The sequence below is a fragment of the Musa acuminata genome, chromosome BXJ2-6 (genome assembly GCF_036884655.1).
Source record: "Musa acuminata AAA Group cultivar baxijiao chromosome BXJ2-6, Cavendish_Baxijiao_AAA, whole genome shotgun sequence".
NCBI classification, from domain to species: Eukaryota; Viridiplantae; Streptophyta; class Magnoliopsida; order Zingiberales; family Musaceae; genus Musa; species Musa acuminata.
This window is the reverse complement of record NC_088343.1, coordinates 26,243,566-26,261,166: the sequence shown is the minus strand read 5'-3', so window position 1 is coordinate 26,261,166 and position 17,601 is coordinate 26,243,566. Positions and strand designations below refer to the sequence as shown.

At 36.6% G+C, this 17,601-nt stretch overlaps 2 protein-coding genes across 2 annotated transcripts; one reads left to right on the top strand and one right to left on the bottom strand.

The window, feature by feature from the left end:
* The first annotated feature begins 528 nt into the window (after nt 1-528).
* On the top strand, nt 529-4,363 carry LOC135615226 (RINT1-like protein MAG2). Its single transcript, XM_065113432.1, has 4 exons — nt 529-902; nt 996-1,106; nt 2,125-2,225; nt 2,309-4,363. The coding sequence occupies exons 1-4, from the start codon at nt 611-613 to the stop codon at nt 4,175-4,177; spliced, it is 2,373 nt and encodes a 790-aa protein (XP_064969504.1). The 5' UTR covers nt 529-610; the 3' UTR covers nt 4,178-4,363.
* Nucleotides 4,364-4,774: 411 nt separating this feature from the next.
* Nucleotides 4,775-16,214, bottom strand: LOC135615225 (protein PECTIC ARABINOGALACTAN SYNTHESIS-RELATED-like). The gene is made up of 11 exons (XM_065113431.1): nt 15,798-16,214; nt 15,470-15,520; nt 15,252-15,342; nt 12,075-12,151; nt 11,110-11,198; nt 10,588-10,707; nt 8,819-8,935; nt 8,457-8,600; nt 8,253-8,376; nt 7,919-8,110; nt 4,775-5,301 (listed from the first exon to the last, which is right to left on the bottom strand). Exons 1-11 carry the CDS (start codon nt 16,122-16,124, stop codon nt 4,942-4,944), a joined length of 1,692 nt encoding a protein of 563 aa, XP_064969503.1. The 5' UTR covers nt 16,125-16,214; the 3' UTR covers nt 4,775-4,941.
* Between the last annotated feature and the right edge of the window lie 1,387 nt (nt 16,215-17,601).

The window sequence follows — 17,601 nt, the reverse complement described above, 5'->3', positions numbered from 1 at the left end:
GAGCAGTGATCCTACGGTCCATTCTCAGCGAGTAGGTTGCAAACATGGCTGTTATCAACTAGTATTAACTTTTCTTATTTTCTGATCGTCGACTCGACGAGTGATCCTACGGTCCATTCTCAATCCTGTATCGTTATGGAAGATTCCAGATCGTGATGACGTGATTGATGAAGTTATATAAAAGCCTGCATGTCATTTTTTTTTGTTGGAGGTTTCTTTTTTTTACATAATATTGCATATAATACATTTATGTGTATGGTTTTAAAACCATAGTTAAATTATAATCGATGATTATTATTTAGAGAGTTTCACAATGTTGTCATTAATTGTAATATATATTATACACAAATGTCACGAAATATTGGGTCGAGCCACATTAATTCGACCTATTGGATTAAGTCCGTCTGGCCGATAGATGAGTTAGCCATTAATTCAACGATCATGATCAGATCAGTCAACTGAATGAACGGACTAGATCTAATCTTTTAACCTGCGCATAAATACATAATTTGTCGGTCCTTCCTCGCCCTCGCCCTCGCCGTCGTCTTCGCGACGAGAAGTCGCTTCAAGCCCTAAAATTGATCTGCCGATGAGGTGAGACCGACAAGCCATGGAAGGGGTCGCAGCATCGCTGCCCCGGCCGTCGGATCTCTCGCCGTCGCTCGTCGGCTTCCTCGCCGAGAAGTTCCGGACCCCGGAAGACCTCCCTCGATCCCCCGACCTCGAGGCGGAACTCACGAGCCGATGCTCGGATCTCGAGGCTTCTCTGGCCGATCTGAGCAGACGGCTGGCGGGGAGTGTTGCGGCGTACGCCGTGCGCTCGGAGGAGACCGGCGCACTGCTCGGTGGCGTCAGGGCGGGGCTTGTCGATCTTCGATCCTCCCTCCGCGGCTCTTCGAAAGGTTTCGAGTTCCTGAATTCCAATACAAGATTTTTCTTGGTTGTATTGACCTAATTGTTGTGTTCGTTACCACCCGAAACTGATGTGTTTTCAGATGGTGGAGATACAGAAGATGGGTCGGGAAGAAGAGAGCAGATGTTGGCGGATGAGCTGCCGGCGCTCGCGAAGGAGGTAGCGAGGGTGGAGACCGTTCGGTCTTATGCCGGTGAGTTTGACATATTTTTTAGTTTGTTCCCCTTGTATGCTTAAAATGGTGAAAGATTATGAATTCTACATTATGTGGATTATGAACATTGTAGTTCTTAGTTAAGGTCGACACTCTAAGAAAAAACTAATTGTCAAATAATGACTTGTAGGTCACTATATTAATCAAAGAACAGAGAAACTTCCAGTTCTTAAGGTTTTTAATCTTTCCCTGTCAATTGGATATTGCAAAACAAACATATATCACTGAATCACTAGATTGACTTTTGGACATTTTCTTGTTATCTTCTTCTTTCTCTTTGTTAATGATGTTTTATTGTCAAATATTCCTCACGGTGATGTAATAGATGCTGAAATTTTACTGGTTGTCATAAGTTATTTAGATCTGGCATCGAACAATTTTGTTGACGAATTTATGGTAAAATAAGTCTGATAACAAAGAATTTTTGTTTTTTAAAATAAATTGTTAATCTTTCAACTCTATGTAGTTAGTGATAGATCTAAAATTTGCATGCAAAACATGACTTGGAAGGTGGATGTGAACCCTTAGATGTGAATTCTTGATGACATTTTGAAGAAGTTCCTCCTAAATTCTCGTATTCATTTCAAATGTTTCACTGATGATTTCGATGAGAAAGATTAGTCAAGAACAGTGCCCATGGCTTACAGGTTGATTCAAAGTATCGAATGTTATAGTTAAAAATCACTACATAATAACATTGAATAACTGGACTTGAAATTGGATATTTGTTTTTGCTGCAATTTGTTCTGCTAGATCTTCTTCCAGTATAGTTGTTTTCATTTCTGAGTAGCTCTATATGTGACATATGATATTCAATGTTGTGACATGATTAAGTTGGATATGTATTTACCTCATGCAGTTTTTTATGTTTGTACCAAACTTAACATTTTTATTTTTTATTTTTTTTGTTTTTACTTAAACTGATCAAATGGTCACACCATTTATCATTCTTGTGAATATTTGATTGGAGAGGATTTGTTTTCTGTTTTGAGTTCAGAGACCACACTCAAGCTCGACAGACTGATTGGTGATGTTGAAGATGCTGTTTCTTCCTCTGTTACAGGAAAACTTAAAACTCCTAGTGCAACTAACTCGGTGGTGAGATTTGACATGAATAAATGGTAAAAGATATTCAAACTGCTTACGTTTTTTCAGCCTTCTTTCTCCTGCCTTTCTTGCAGGATATTTGTATGGTGGCAATCAATTCTCTCAAACAAATAGAGGATATGTTAGCTTCTGTGACAAAATCAAGACCTCAGTGGTCTCGTCTTGTCTCAGCTGTAGATCACAGAGTTGACCGGGCTTTATCTATCTTACGACCGCAGGCAATTGCTGACCACAGAAATCTTCTAGCATCCCTCGGCTGGCCACCTCCACTTTCGGGCTCCAACATTGTGCATCCAAACACAGGGGCATCACCCGAGCTTTACAATCCTCTTTTCTTGATGACTGGGAACCTGAAGATTAAGTACTGTGAGAACTTCCTTTCCCTGTGTAAGTTGCAAGAATTGCAGAGAAGGAGAAAATCTCGACAACTCTCAGGGCATACTCTGGAGATTGCACTTAGCCAACCACTTTGGGTTGTAGAGGAGTTAGTGAACCCAATAATGGTTGCTGCTCAGCACTTTTTATCAAAGTGGCATGATAAACCAGAATTCATTTTTGCTCTTGTCTATAAATTGACAATGGATTTTGTGGCCTCCGTGGATGAGATATTGCAACCTCTGGTAGACAAGGCCATGCTTGTGGGCCGTAGTTGTAGAGAGGAGTGGATTTCAGCAATGGTGACTTCACTCTCTACTTTCTTGTCGAAAGAGATTTTTCCAAAATATGTTGATCTTCTAGATGGTAGCCATTCGAGCAGTAACTCGTCACAGGCTAGGTTGTCATGGCTTCATCTTGTTGACCTGATGATATCTTTTGATAAGAGAATCCAGACCCTGATCACCAACTCTGGGCTGGTGCTATCACTGACTGATGATGCGAATTTGCAGCGTGTCTCCTCTATGTCCATCTTCTGTGATCGACCAGATTGGCTTCAGATGTGGGCTGAAAATGAGCTTGGTGAGACGGTAGAGAAATTAAGAGTAGCTATGCACAACGAAAAGAGCTGGAAAACGAGGTTCCAAGGGACGGTGCTAATGACTGGCTCAGAGGATTACAAATCTCCTGCAGTTTCTGGTGCTGTTCTTCAGGGTTTATCTTTGCTGATTGACAGGTCTCGGCCTTTGCCAAGTGTTGAGCTCAGGGCAAGGTTTATTAGGTTGGCTGGAGCTCCTATCGTGAGGGAGTTCCTTGATTGTTTGCTTCGTAGGTGCCAGGAAGCTGAGGGCCTCACTGCTCTGGCAGATGATGATGCCTTATTGAAGGTCTCCCAGTCCATCAATTCAGCTCGGCATTTTGATTCAGGCTTGACTGAATGGTGTGAGAATGTGTTCTTCCTCGAGATGGAAAGTATAGGTAAAGATGATACGGAGGGGAGGCGCATTTTTGAAGAAGAGATAACTATGTTTAAAGAGTTCAGAACAGAGTGGATTGAGAAAATTGCCACTGTTGTACTGAGGGGTTTCGATTCACTTTGTCGAGACTACCTGAAAAATAGGAGGCAGTGGCAAGAGAAGACTGAAGGAGTATCTCTTTCAAAGACTTTTGTTACTGCCCTGGACTACATCCAAGGGAAGATCTCCAAGTTGGAAGAGGGATTGAATGCGATGGACTTTGTACCAATGTGGAGAGCCGTGGCCAGTGGTGTGGACCAGCTAGTTTTTAGTGGCGTGTTTCTGAGCAGTATCAAGTTCAACAGTAGTGCTGTGGAAAGGCTGAATGGTGATCTGGAGGTCCTGTTTGGGGTGTTTTCAGCATGGTGTTTGAGGCCTCAAGGCTTCTTGCCAAGGCTGGCTGAGGGTTTGAAACTGCTGAAGATGGAGGAGAAGCAGCTCAAGGATGGTATTTTAAGACATGATGAGAGATGGTTGAGGGAGAATGGTATAAAACATCTAACAATTGCAGAGGCAGAGAAAATTGTGAAGAATACAGTGGTGATGGGGTGATAACATTCATCACTGAAGCAGCACAAGTAGAATAAATAGACACAAGATTGTATTTAAGTCATATGGCTTCTTGCCAAATATTACTGATTCTTGTATTCTTTGAAGATAATTTCAATTACATATATAAGGTTAGGACAAAGATTTGGACCATAATAATTGAGACGGAAGTGAGAGATTTTGGGATTTTGAGATCATTTGAATCGAATTTTGATGACTTAAAAGCATAGGCTTTTAAGCCAAAGAATTAGAAAACTATATATATATATATATATATATATATATATATATATAATTAAGAAAACAGGAGAAAACTTTCTTATTCATGTGTTACGTAAAGTAATTTTTTTTTTTTGCTTAGATAAATTCTTTTAAATTTTGCACATAAACCGATCGTAAATTCTTCTTGCTGCAGTCCCTCCAATTTTCTCAAGTTAGTATCTACCAGTTTGTATATGATCATTACACTCATAGTATTTATTATTCCTTGTGTGTGTATGTACATATATCACTTCGTTGACATCAAATTTATGAAGGAGCGATGGTTGCAGCTGAACCTGGAAACCACCATCCCCTCTCATGACATCCCCTTTCTATCACTTGGAATAAAGTTCTTATTTTTCACAAAGAGAACAAACATGACCTGCAGAACTAACACTATCACATATATAGCCTATCTTTCTAAAACGACAGTGTTCAAGGCCTGAATTTAGTCATGAAGAAAGAAAAGAACAGATATAACAAGTAGGAAAGAGGACAAGCCCTGCTCAAGCTCTACACATGCATGGAGTAAGAGGATTCTCCCATATGTCATAGTTGGGGAAGGTTTCTTCTGGAAGGCCAGTCCGCGTGTGGTGGGTGATCACGACATCCTCCACAAATGATGCCCAACCCATGTAGGGGTCCCCAAAGGATTTGGACATGAGCCCCTTGTCCGGCTTTATTGACTTGAGCCTATGTCCCATGTATCGGCGAGCTCCTATTATTAGCTTCGCAAAATTTCCACCATGGGTCATAACAAACACATCTGACTTCAGACATACTAGGAAATCGAGGGCAGCCAAGCTCGTCACATGCTTCCTGAAGTGGTCTATTTCTTCTTTGCTTGCTAGTTCCTCCTTGGTGACCTGTCAGACAAATAAGAAAATGGCGTTGTATTCATTAAGTTTACAAGGAAAGAAGTAGGATATGTGGCACTTGCTGAAAGAATTTAGAGCCTCCATGAACCAGCTGGATCTTTTCCTGAAACAAGCAACTAACATGATAGGCAAGATGGCCTAAGATTTTTGCCTAACAATCTTACAGCCTGTTTAGCTGCTAAAAACATGATGGAAAATAGCTTTCTCTAACAATGACCACAACAAGCCTTATTCAGGACGAGCTAAATGTCATATCGGGATAATACGGAATGGACTTTGAAAGAAAGTCAATAGTACAGTTGTAACTGCTGGAATAAGTTCTTCAGATTGAAAAGGAACGAACTCACGATAATACTTTAATAAAATTGAGAAACAACTCACCACCGAGTTTAAAATCACAAAGGGATACAGAAAGTTCACCACCCCAAGGAAAATAAACAAGAATACAAAACTGAAAATAAAAGACTCACTACTCAAGGAAGCATCCAAGAGATACAAAATTTAAGAGAGAGAACTTCAAGAGAGTTTCTGCCAATACCATTAGTTTCTAAACTTCTTTCTAACCCCAAAACATCAAAATAAGTATTACTGCATGAAACAATCCTTCATGCATAGAGAACTACAAAATTAAGTGTCTTACAGTTGGTAACTAACCCCTTTAATGCATTCCTTAGTCATGAAGAAAATACCTTAAAATAGCTTTAACTTTGTTTAAGGAATATGCTTATGAGCTGTTCATATTTGAGTGAGCTGGGTTAAAAGCTACGAGACAACATTGTGGACTGTAAAGAATATCATAGAATCAGCAAGATCCTCACAAAGTGATTGTAGTATATTTAAGCACTCTCATGTTAAAATGAAACTTTTCCAACTATTGAGTTAACAAAATTTCTCCATGAATAATAATTAAAATTATTTGGCTTGTAGGAAAAAGAAAATTAATTGAAAGTCAATTTCCATTTACTTTTAGTGTGTTTGCAATAATGGAAAAAGTACTTATTCTATTTTTTCTGGAAATTCACATTCAAAACCACTAGAAGGTTTTGAATACGTTTTCTTTGTCCAATGTCAGGAGAAAATCCAGAAAATAAAAAGGTAACCTTTCCTAGAAATCTGGAAGGTTATTTTCCATTCTTTTGGTTTATCTCACAAACAAATATTTGAAAATATTTCCAAGGAAAAAAAATGTTTTTCCTGTGAACTTTCCTGTACAACCAAACATACTCTGATTTGAAGATGTTACTGTGATTGTTCTCAAGAAATACTAGGTATCAAACAAGAATTACTATCAGTGTAATACACTCATATAGACCTCATGTTGCATCATCAGCATCTACAGTTGGCTCAGCGAATAACTAGTATGAAACCATATCAAAGAAGATAGCATCGCATTGCATATATTCACAAGCCAAAACCAGATACATGAATATCCTAAATCTACAGTAACCTTTGATTAGTTTGCAAGTAGAAATAGCAAAACCTAGAGTTCCTAAGCTTTTTCTGTGTTTTAATTTCAGTAGTAATTTTCAGGTTTAGGATTTTAGAAACCAAAACAAGCTTAGTACACTGCAGTTGCAAAATAGCAACAAGTTTACAAAGACAACAACTCAAGTGAGAGTATTTTTGTGTTCAATAATTTCAGATACAAGATGTTCTACTGGCTCAAGATCAGTAACAAATTTATTAGACAGCAATGACAGGTAGTATTCATGAGTTAACAGCGACAACTGAGTTAGCCAATTTTTCTTACAGACAAGTACGTGCAATTAGTGCCATGAAGTGGGATATAGTTGAAAATTTGAAATCATGTTTTGGCATTGAATGAAGAATGAATGAATGTCTATGCCGCCAAAATAATGATTTGCTTGCTACTTAGGTCTTTACTTTTTGCATTTTTATAAAAGCAAGTTAATTCACTTATTTGTTTATTTGACATGAATGTGCCAGATCCAAACCCTCATGGATATTTATTCCGTGGATAGTGAAGCCTCGTTCTAGTTTAGTTTACTTTTACATGCTCATCACAATGCTTGAAGTCAGGTATTACTTAGCAATGTTTAACTCCATTGGTTAGATATTTTCTGCCAATTGCATGACAGAAGAAATCAGCAATACATACTTCAAATCTAAGAACTGGTACCTGAAACAATCTATACAAACCAAAGTTGTCAAAATGTTGTCTAAGCTATCATAGGCACTAGCCCCTTAAAAGGCCTAGTTGAAATGCCTAGGTGCAAACACAAGCTTAGAGAAAATACCAATAAAAATACAAGTTCAAGGTACATGTGTAAGTACATCCAATGAATCACGTGTATGATATACAATTATACATAATATGCAGTCTCTTGCATTAGCTTTCCGACAAAGATCACATCAAATGAAGTCCTTAACATCAATTGTTTCAGATTGAATATTCGAATTATAACCCAAAGACATTAAACTATCACTTTGATATCCCTTCTATAAGTTCTTATACAAGGTATTACATAAAATACGAAAAAAAATAGAGTATAAATAATGCAATGCCAAGCTTCATTTCCTATTTCGTTTCAATTTTAATGTATCAGCAAAGTAAATTATATTCCTCAAGAGTTGAAGTGTTTACCAGATTAGGGAACATATTTCTAAGTGGAGCCATCCGATTCTTTCCACCATACACTTGTCCAGAAGCAACATATATCTGTGTTTCCTTGGGATATCCCATTGCCCGCAATATGACAGCAACCTCGCCAGGCTCTAGAGGGCAACGTCCTTCCTTTCTTTTCTGAAGTGCTAGCTGCCAGAGGTGGGATCCATTCTGTAAACAATGTGCAAGAGTGAGAAGTAAACGACAGCACTGAGGTCCTCAGAAAAAAAAGCCAGCTCTATACTAGTTTGTTCTATTTGGTAAATACGAAAGCCATCATTCCCTCCTATCAAGTAATAAGATTCCCTATTACCTTGTACCGTCTCGGCCATTCTTTCTGTCTATATGCTGCCATCATTGCTTTCTCTTCTCTAGTTCCAACAAAATCACAGAAAGAGAGGCCCACCATTCCCTTCTCAAATCTCAGATGTAGTGCCCTGTCGGAAAAGAGCTAGATGCTTATGCAAGAAATCAATGATTAGTTGAATCCATATCATGGAACTGAAAGGATTAATACATGTACGGGTTGACATTTCCAGTGCGGTTCCTCATTCTTGCCGCCAATTTCTCAGCCATTTCCTCAATCTCAGGTAAAAATTTTAAGGCATGATAATTAACTCTACACCTGAGCCTGTTTATTTCTGGTGGAACATTATCATACCTAAGCAAAGATACAGATTGTCAATTAATTGGATAGAATTGTAACAAAAAAAATCCCTAGGATAACTCATTTATGAATCAATAGGTGCTAACATGATGAGAGCACATTCTCACAAAAGTTAGATGCTAAAGAAGATTTCAATGATGGCACAAGATGGCAAAAAAGGAAATTAAAAATCTCAATTGAAGATAAAATGTCTTTTAGCATGAACAACTTACCCCAACCTATCAACAAAAGGTTTTAGAGCCATTATCTTCTTCTCCTTGATCCTCGGAAGTACATTGTCGATATAGAAGTCTGCTGATGCATATTTTGGAATGTTCTTTACTGTTCGTCTGTCATGAAAACCATCAATAATTAATACTACATAAATATATTTTGATGAATACTAAATAAATTATATTTGATCTATATCATTTAAACAAAAGCTCTGTGCTACTATGGACAATGCATAATTTAAGATATTCAAGAAAGATATAAGATATATATGTCCAAGTGATCCATAGTGTTTACTAATTCATTTTTAATTTAAATAGGATAATGGAAAGATGAAAGGGATGACTGTCACGAATGAGAAGAAAAGGGCAAAAACACCATGCAGAAGGCTGTACATATCAACTCTACACTACACATAGAACTTTTGTTTTATGGTACATGCACAAAGAAGTTACATATAGCTAGTATTGGACAGTAAGTCAGGCATACTGCATGATACCAAGTTTTTAAAGTCAGGCTCTGGCTATAACAAACTCATCGAACGCAAAGCCTATTTGCCACTATGGAAGTTGTTTTACAGTTGCAGTGAACTCTAAATTTTAAAAGAACGAAAAGTATGTGATCATAGGGAATATTGATCTAAGAAGATAGTTGAATTGCAAAATCAAAATGATCGCACATACTTCAGCAGATATAAAAATGAAAATACATAATCTGAGTTATAAAACAGCCATCATCTTGTGCTATAACCCAGAACCTATAAATTGTGTCTATTTCTTAATAAAAGATAAAAAAACATTTTATGTATTGTTTGATCATAGTCAGAGCAAAGCAATAAACTATCCAGGTTTCCTACTTTTCTACCAACAGGTCATCTCATTCTTACTACAAAAGCAAAGGTACCAAGTGGCTGACGATAAAGTAGTGAACACAATAGAGTAGAGTATATGGTATTATTAAATTCCAATACAAAATCTTCATTTCTTCATAATGAATCTGAAAAATATGAGTGGTTTCTTCAAATATAGTCCTTTCTTTTTGTATGTACCAGAAATAGCATTACCAAGTATGTAGAGAAGCATTAGAGATACACTGAGGTCAATTGCTATTTCCAAAACTACAATTGGAAAAGTTTTAGGCTCTCTATAACATATAAATAAAAAAATTATTTATTACAATAATACCATTCTACATTATGATTAACATTAATTTTTCAATATATATCATAGTTAATTAATACACTTTCATGTTTATATTATTACCTTTTGTACATTTTACATATTTCATATTTTGATTTTTTGTAAAAGTTATATATCATAATATATGAAATCAAAAGAATCTTTACGCAATTTATAATATTTCTTTTGATTTTTCGGCTTTTATGTTTTTTATTAATAAATTCTTTTCTGGGCCATGGGGTATAAGTTCCTCCAATGCCTGTTTTGGAAATCAGGTCAGAAGGATTTTAGTCAATCTGAAATTTAAGAGCCTATGTAATTGCTATTTCTGTTTCCTTTGCGTATCCCACAGTATTTGGAGTTAATTATAATTCATAAGGCATTTCCATTTCATTCAAAATGCGAGTTATCATTTCGGATGTTAAGGATATAATGAAATTATTTACGAGTTGCATACTAAATATATGGAGCTCTTAGACATATATCTTCTTTTTTGGTGGGTTTGTGGAATGCAGATCTGAGAAAGACTTAGTGGGAAATCAAAAAGGTTTTGCATGAAGCAAGGAATTAAATTAAGAAACACGGCATAAAACCTTATACTGGTGAAAAGCTCTGCTTTGTCTACAAACCACTCAGGAATATCTCTTACGATACGTACATCATCCTTCAAGTATTCAATAAAATGATCAACATCAAATATGTCTTCAAACTTCCTGCATGAGATAATAAGAATGATTAAAATTATAGATATTTTATCATTAAATTTAACCAAGATGATTAATTTCTCTAGCATTTTTTTTCTATCAAGCAAGCATTGATCCTTAAAAACACCAAAAATCAGAACTCAACTATGACATGTAGGTAGCAAATGACAATTGCACAGACTAAAAATCAGTTCTTCATAAGAATTCAATATCATAATGTCTCTCAATCTTTGATTTGAACTTCATGAACTCTTGAAATCAATTTGTTAACTAAATTTTTGTCATCAAAATGAAGATGCATTTTTCTATCATGCAAGAATATGCTTCTTCCTAAGTTAAACTATCTTGATAAGCAAACATAAAGTGGAGTTGCAAGTCCACCAATGAGGCAATGTGTCATCAGAACCTTACGTTTGATCTTTCCAGATTTGATCTTGCTTTAGCACCGGCAAAATAAGAGTTGCACCCATTATTTTGGCAACAGCAACGGCATTACATATCTGCAAAGCAACCAAATTAAAAACATCACCATCAAACATGTTCCCATCAATGTGCAACATAAAAATTATAAACCAAATATTATCAATTTATCAATGTGGAGTGCAATTTACAGTGTAGTATATCTTCACAAATAATATTAATGTGCAGGAAATAGCCACCTGTAATTTTTGAAAATATGACAATGGATCAATCGGCAACAATATGACTTGACACAACCAAATAAGCCTTGTTATAAGGGAAAAAAAATTGGTTGATCATCAAAAACAACAGTTTCATAGTAAGTACAATTGAAATTTATGGTAAGTCACCAAAAGAAAAAATTTTGAGGACATTGGATGTACTATACAGCAAAAGGGAGATATTGATAAAGATAATGCTTGTAAAGTTCAAAGAAGATGGACAAGGGGAACAGACATGCAATCAATGTAACATATGCGCCCCTAGATTAAGAAAAAAAAATTATCAGACAACTGTAATGGCATCTATAATTATGAATCAAAACATTGAGTAATTAAAAAACAACAAACCCAAAATGTTAGTGTTGCCCTAGATAAGGATGATAGATGTAAGCATGAGTTACCAGGAAGAGAAAAAATAAATGACTGTACACATCACAACAATCAGGGGCAGCTTTAATAGAGGAAAAACTGAGAGAAACTGTTCAACATGGCTTGGACATTTTCAAAGAAAGATCTATAATTGCACTGGTTGTACAAGATGACTTAGTTTGGCTTAGTGAGACAAAGTAGATCCTAATGTGAAGTGATCCTAATGTTGCAAACAAGATCCAACTGTCATGGTAACATTGTCTCATTATAATGATGGGATACAAAAAGAAACAAGTACAGACGTAAGTGATGAAGAAGAGTACATACAGCTATACGTTGTTGGTTAAGACCACCCTCAGCATGGATGAATATGTAACCATTGGTTTCATTCTCAGAAGGAAGATCTGCAGAAGAACCACAGAGATAATGGCTATGCCAAGATACATAGTTTGTGAAAAAACAAACTTGATCAAAGTCACAAGATAATGTTGGCAACACCTAATAAAGCTAAAAATTCCATAAACCCAAAAAATCTTGTGCAGCATCGAGTTTAATTTAGACTCACAACTACCATATCCTCAAGAAAACTAAAAGAATTCTCTAAATGTACATGAATCAGTTGCAAACAAAGAATGGACATTCTGGCCAATGCTAGTGCATGTAGGTTCACATATCAGTAGGTATATAAGTGCATGAACATCGAAGAACATATTGTCTAATCAGCCTGTTAAATCTAATGCGACATGAATGTGTGCCCACATGAAGTCTACAGGGACCATGTGATGTTATATTAATCCTGGTGCTAGGACTGAACCAGACTTGTACAACTGAACTTATGTAAACAACTTTGGAATGTGACCCTCATGGTATGACAAAATAACACCATGCAGGCAAGAATTTAGCAAACCAGATACCATTTCTAGCTTACAACCATAACACTATGGTGTCATCATTTAGATGGCCACAAGGTATACAACTTTGGTGTGGCTGATAAGGACAATGTAAAGTGAAAGCATACAGTGACCATATGAGATTATATCAATCCTGGCAATGGGACTGAACTTGGCTTACACAACTGAAATTTTTGTGATCATGTACGCACGCCATGTGACTCTCATGGTATGACAAAGTACTCGCCATGCAAACCAGAGTTTACACCACAGGATGCATCTCTAGCTTACAACCATGGCACTATGGTATCATCATTTAGATGCACAAAGCATAAAATTGATAAATGTGGCTATAAGGACAGTATGAAGTGGAAACTCAATTCAAACTCTATTTGCTAGGCTGCAACACGAGACAGCGTATTTAGTTTATCTTTAACATCTTAAAACAGCAGTGGCATTTATTATTGTCCAATAGAGATTTCCATACTCCCTTATTAGCATCATCAGCATGTTCTCTCAAGAAAAAATTAGCATACATTATTAAACATTTTGCATATGGATGCGTGAACATAAAAATCATCAGAATTAGAAGTATATCCATATACATGTCAGAACTATACAGGTACATCCAATATTTCATAGAATTATTATAGTGACGTGCAACAATAGTTCATATATATGTAAAGAACTATATAGGCACACAAGAGAGCATGCAACAATATCTGCATGTTATAGTCAATCTTATCGCTTGTTAAATTGATTAGATTGGACAAATTAATGTAAAGCCACTCCAAGGAAGCATAAGGGTAATAAAATTAATATCTACGAAGAGATGAAAAAACTAAAGCAAGAAATTAATAAAAGGCAAATTGCAGTAAGTACAAAGAACAGGAACAAACACTGAAGAGCATGTTAAGGTTTAAAGTTACTACTGATTAAAGTGAGTTCTGAGGAAAGGAGCAATGACACTACAACCAAGGTTTTAAATACTGGTCCAACCAAGTACCAGTATCAAAATGGATAGTTTGATACCAATACATATGGTTCAATTTGATTTTCAATTATTTTATTCATCAATACTGGGTGGCATGAGTTAAACATACTACTCTGTGTACTGTTACTGTACTAGTCCAACCGGTTACCGCTATGAAACCGAGGTTCAAATTCTTGGCAACAACAACCTATAAAGAATTTTGAAGAAGTCAACTATAAAAAAATATAAAAAACAATAACATATAGTAAATTTAATGAGAAAGGTAGTTATAAACTAAAATATATGCTGCTTTAACCTTGAAATGATAATCCACAACACTGATGCTAAAGAAAATATTGAGATAAATTTAAACTATAACATCTAATATGGACTTGGGTACCAGAATTTAAGTCATGAAAACATATTTTCTGCTTCCAAGATAAGGCTACAGGCATTGACCCTCTCTAAACCTGTAGGATCCTCATCCAGCAGGTCATTCCATTTTATGACTGAAGTGGAAAATGACATATGTGCTACTTTTTTCCACTGAATTTTTCTAGTTAAAGAGAACTTCTGTAGACAAATTTAATTAGTCAACAAAAGAACAAATGAAAGATTATTAAGAAAGAACAGAATATTATTAAAATGAACAATGGAGAACAACTAACAGTGACTAAAACACCCTCAACACCAATATCTAGATCTTAAGGTTAAAGTAAAATTAGGCTGCTAGGCAATCATGTGTTTATACATTGTGGCACAAGTGACAAATATGAGATATATATACAACCATCTTATGGTAAAACAATGTTATAAAGATACTTTATAACATTGATTTATACAATCAACTTAAAAAAGCAATAAAAACAATCAGATAAGTTTCAGGAATGTAACTTAAAATGAAAGTGTAAATTGCAAATGAAAATATATCATTTATATGAGCTGTAACCCTTTCCCCAAAACATTGAATGCATAACTATAAAACTTTTCAATCTTCAATATCTTAGTAGATGAAATTTCATTAAAAATAAGCAAAGCATATTTTGTCAGGCTCTATTGTTCAATTTATGTGCTACATTATCTAATCTAGAAGATATCATTTGAATGAATTTCAGCAGAGAATTTTTCAATCAAGTAACTTTTGGACTTTACAAATTGGGCATTGTTATGGGGACAAGCATGTAATTTAGCAAATTGCTTCCAACTGTAGCACAAGAAAAACACAATCGATCGAAGTCTACTGCTTTTATTCAACATGTGGGTATCCCTTTCTTTTTTTAACTTAATTTGGACATATCCCACTCAAGTTGTTAAATAAGGTAAGTGCATAATAGCTCACCACCAGCATATAGCTTACCCAAAAGTCAATAAACTGGGAGGTTAACTTAAAGGGAATACTCAAACCACGGAGGAAGAATGATGTTTCCTTGTGAAAAATGTGCCTTCATCACTCTTAGCATCCAAAGGCCCTCTTAGCATAGTAATGATTTACAGTACATGCACCAGAATATCTCTCCGTATCTCCCTGCTATAGTTTTCTTGAAAACGTTTTGTGTATCAATGTTGCACACTGTATATCGAACATCAACACAGAAGAAGATGATTTCACATGGAAAAAAAAAAAAAGAAAAGAAGACTTGCCCGAGATACCACCCTCCCGGCGCTCAGCACATGGTTTCCATGAGGTAGTCGCAGAGTAGGGATTCTCCCAAAGTGATGGAGGCTCCTTCACCTGTAGGAAGAAAGGGAAAATAAAGAAAACAATCAAAAAGATGCTATCGCAATAAGAAAGATATTTTGCTACATCACATCACAGAGGCAATCACAAAACAAGATATGTATATTTGATGAGAACTTACGCGAGGGCAGTGAAGAACAATCCCTTCCTTGCGGCACAAATAAGGTGCATTCTACCAAACAAAGAGACTCCAGTCATTTAGACTGCACAATCTAGTCAGTCATAGTCAGTCAAATATCTTATTGAACATCATGATGGGAAAATCACTGCAATTGTAGGACCAAGATCACTTCTTTGTCATCAGAAAGAAGCTTGAAAACATCCGCAAGAATCACAAGACAAATAAATACAGAGGAAGAGGAACTCACTAAGCGACTCAAAGATCCCAAATCAAGAACCACGAGACAGATCAAGCACAGCAAAAGAGAGGTGGCGGAAGCGGAGCTCACCAGGCGACTCCAAAGAGAGGGGAGGGAGAGGAAGCCAGCCAGCACAAGAAAGGCGAGGAAAGCGACGAGGATCCGGTAAGCGGTGGAGGTGGAGACCCTGGGGTCCTCGAGGGCGAGGAGGGACCGGATGGGGGGCGGCAGATGGAGGACAGAGGAGGCGAAGGGGGCGCGGTGCGGATCCTTGTCGCGATCCCGGTCCCGATCGCGCCCACCGCCATCGGCGCCGCTGGCAGAGACGAATGGGGCGGAGGGATCGTCGCGCTTGACGGGGGAGGAGCCCGCGGAGGCCCTGTTGCCCATGGAAGCTGAGTGGCGGAGCTCCGCCATCTCCCTCGGAGACTCCCCAACTCTCTCTCTCTCTCTCTCTCTCTCTCTCTCGCGTGCTGTTGTCCAACGCTGTATTGTGTTCGACGAAACGTTTCTTGAAAAGCGCATATACACGTCGAATATATACTCTAATAGTATCCAACAACCCACAGTTTACCCACTGTCGATCCGCACTGGTTCCCACCGGTTTCTCCAATCGAGATACGGCTAGGTAGGATAGCATGTCACCTATTATGATCAGTTGATGATTTTTTATTTATTTATTTTGTTTTTATCAATACCATTTCATTGAGAATATTTAATTCAGTAAATGAGATATGGTGATACTGATAGCCATCTGAAGGATCCATCGATAATTAGTTGATGGTGTTTATTTTCTGCTTTTGTATTTTTTTTGTTTTTTTAGCCATTTCATTTCATATAAAAGTTAATTTAGTAGTAGATGAGAAATGATATGATTAATATTCTTAAAACTTTATCACTTACATGTGGGTAGAAAACAAGTTTTAAGTTCAATACATAAAACTTGAATTAATTGAGGATGAATTTTTTTTTTTTTTTGAACACATGAAAACAGATGCTTTCCTTTTGGTGTCATTAAAAAATTTACAGTCAATATTATTTTATTTAAAAGGTTAATTCATCTGATTTACATTCTTAGCACTTATACATCTGATTTACAACCTAATTCATCTGATGTCGGTATTTATCTTCTAACCTAATTTGGACTAACGTTTTCCCAAACCAAATCAAATTTAACATTACAAGCATTGTTTCGAACAAAATCTTCCGAAAATGTCTCGAAGTCACCATATGATGAATTTAATTTTAATTTAACATTACAAGATTATTTTCAAAATGGTGTATCACTTTCCTCTAACAAAAAAACACCACGAGAGAGATTTTTTTATAGAAATGCCTCAATTCTTAGTTTATTTGAATCTAAATAAAAATAACAATAACAATAACAATAATAATAATAATAATAATAATAATAATAATAATAATAATAATTCACCTGGATCAGAATATAAATGATGATAGCAAATCGCCAGAATGTTATACAACAGCTCCGAGAACTGCGTGTCACGGTCCTCGATCACATCAAAGCGCCAACAGGAATAAAAAGCTTATGTCGTGCAACGCAAAACCCGATCATTAGATGCGTCCCACCAACACAGAATACGAGTAGTAAGTACAATGGAGGAACTTGATCCTTTCAAACAGACAAATTCAAGAGGAGAGCATTCGCACGCATGTTTTTACTCTCAAACCGTCCGTCATTCATTTATGCAGTAACTGCGGTGATTCAAACGAGAGAGAGACTACACGAAAGAAACACAAAAGTCTGATCCAGGGGAGTGGAGGAGGAAGGCACGGACTTGGAGCTAACGCTTCCATCCGGTGGGTCCGGAGTGATGGAGGCGGCAGCGAAATGAGCCCGGGTGGGTCGTTGGAGAGCACACGCATTGGCCGC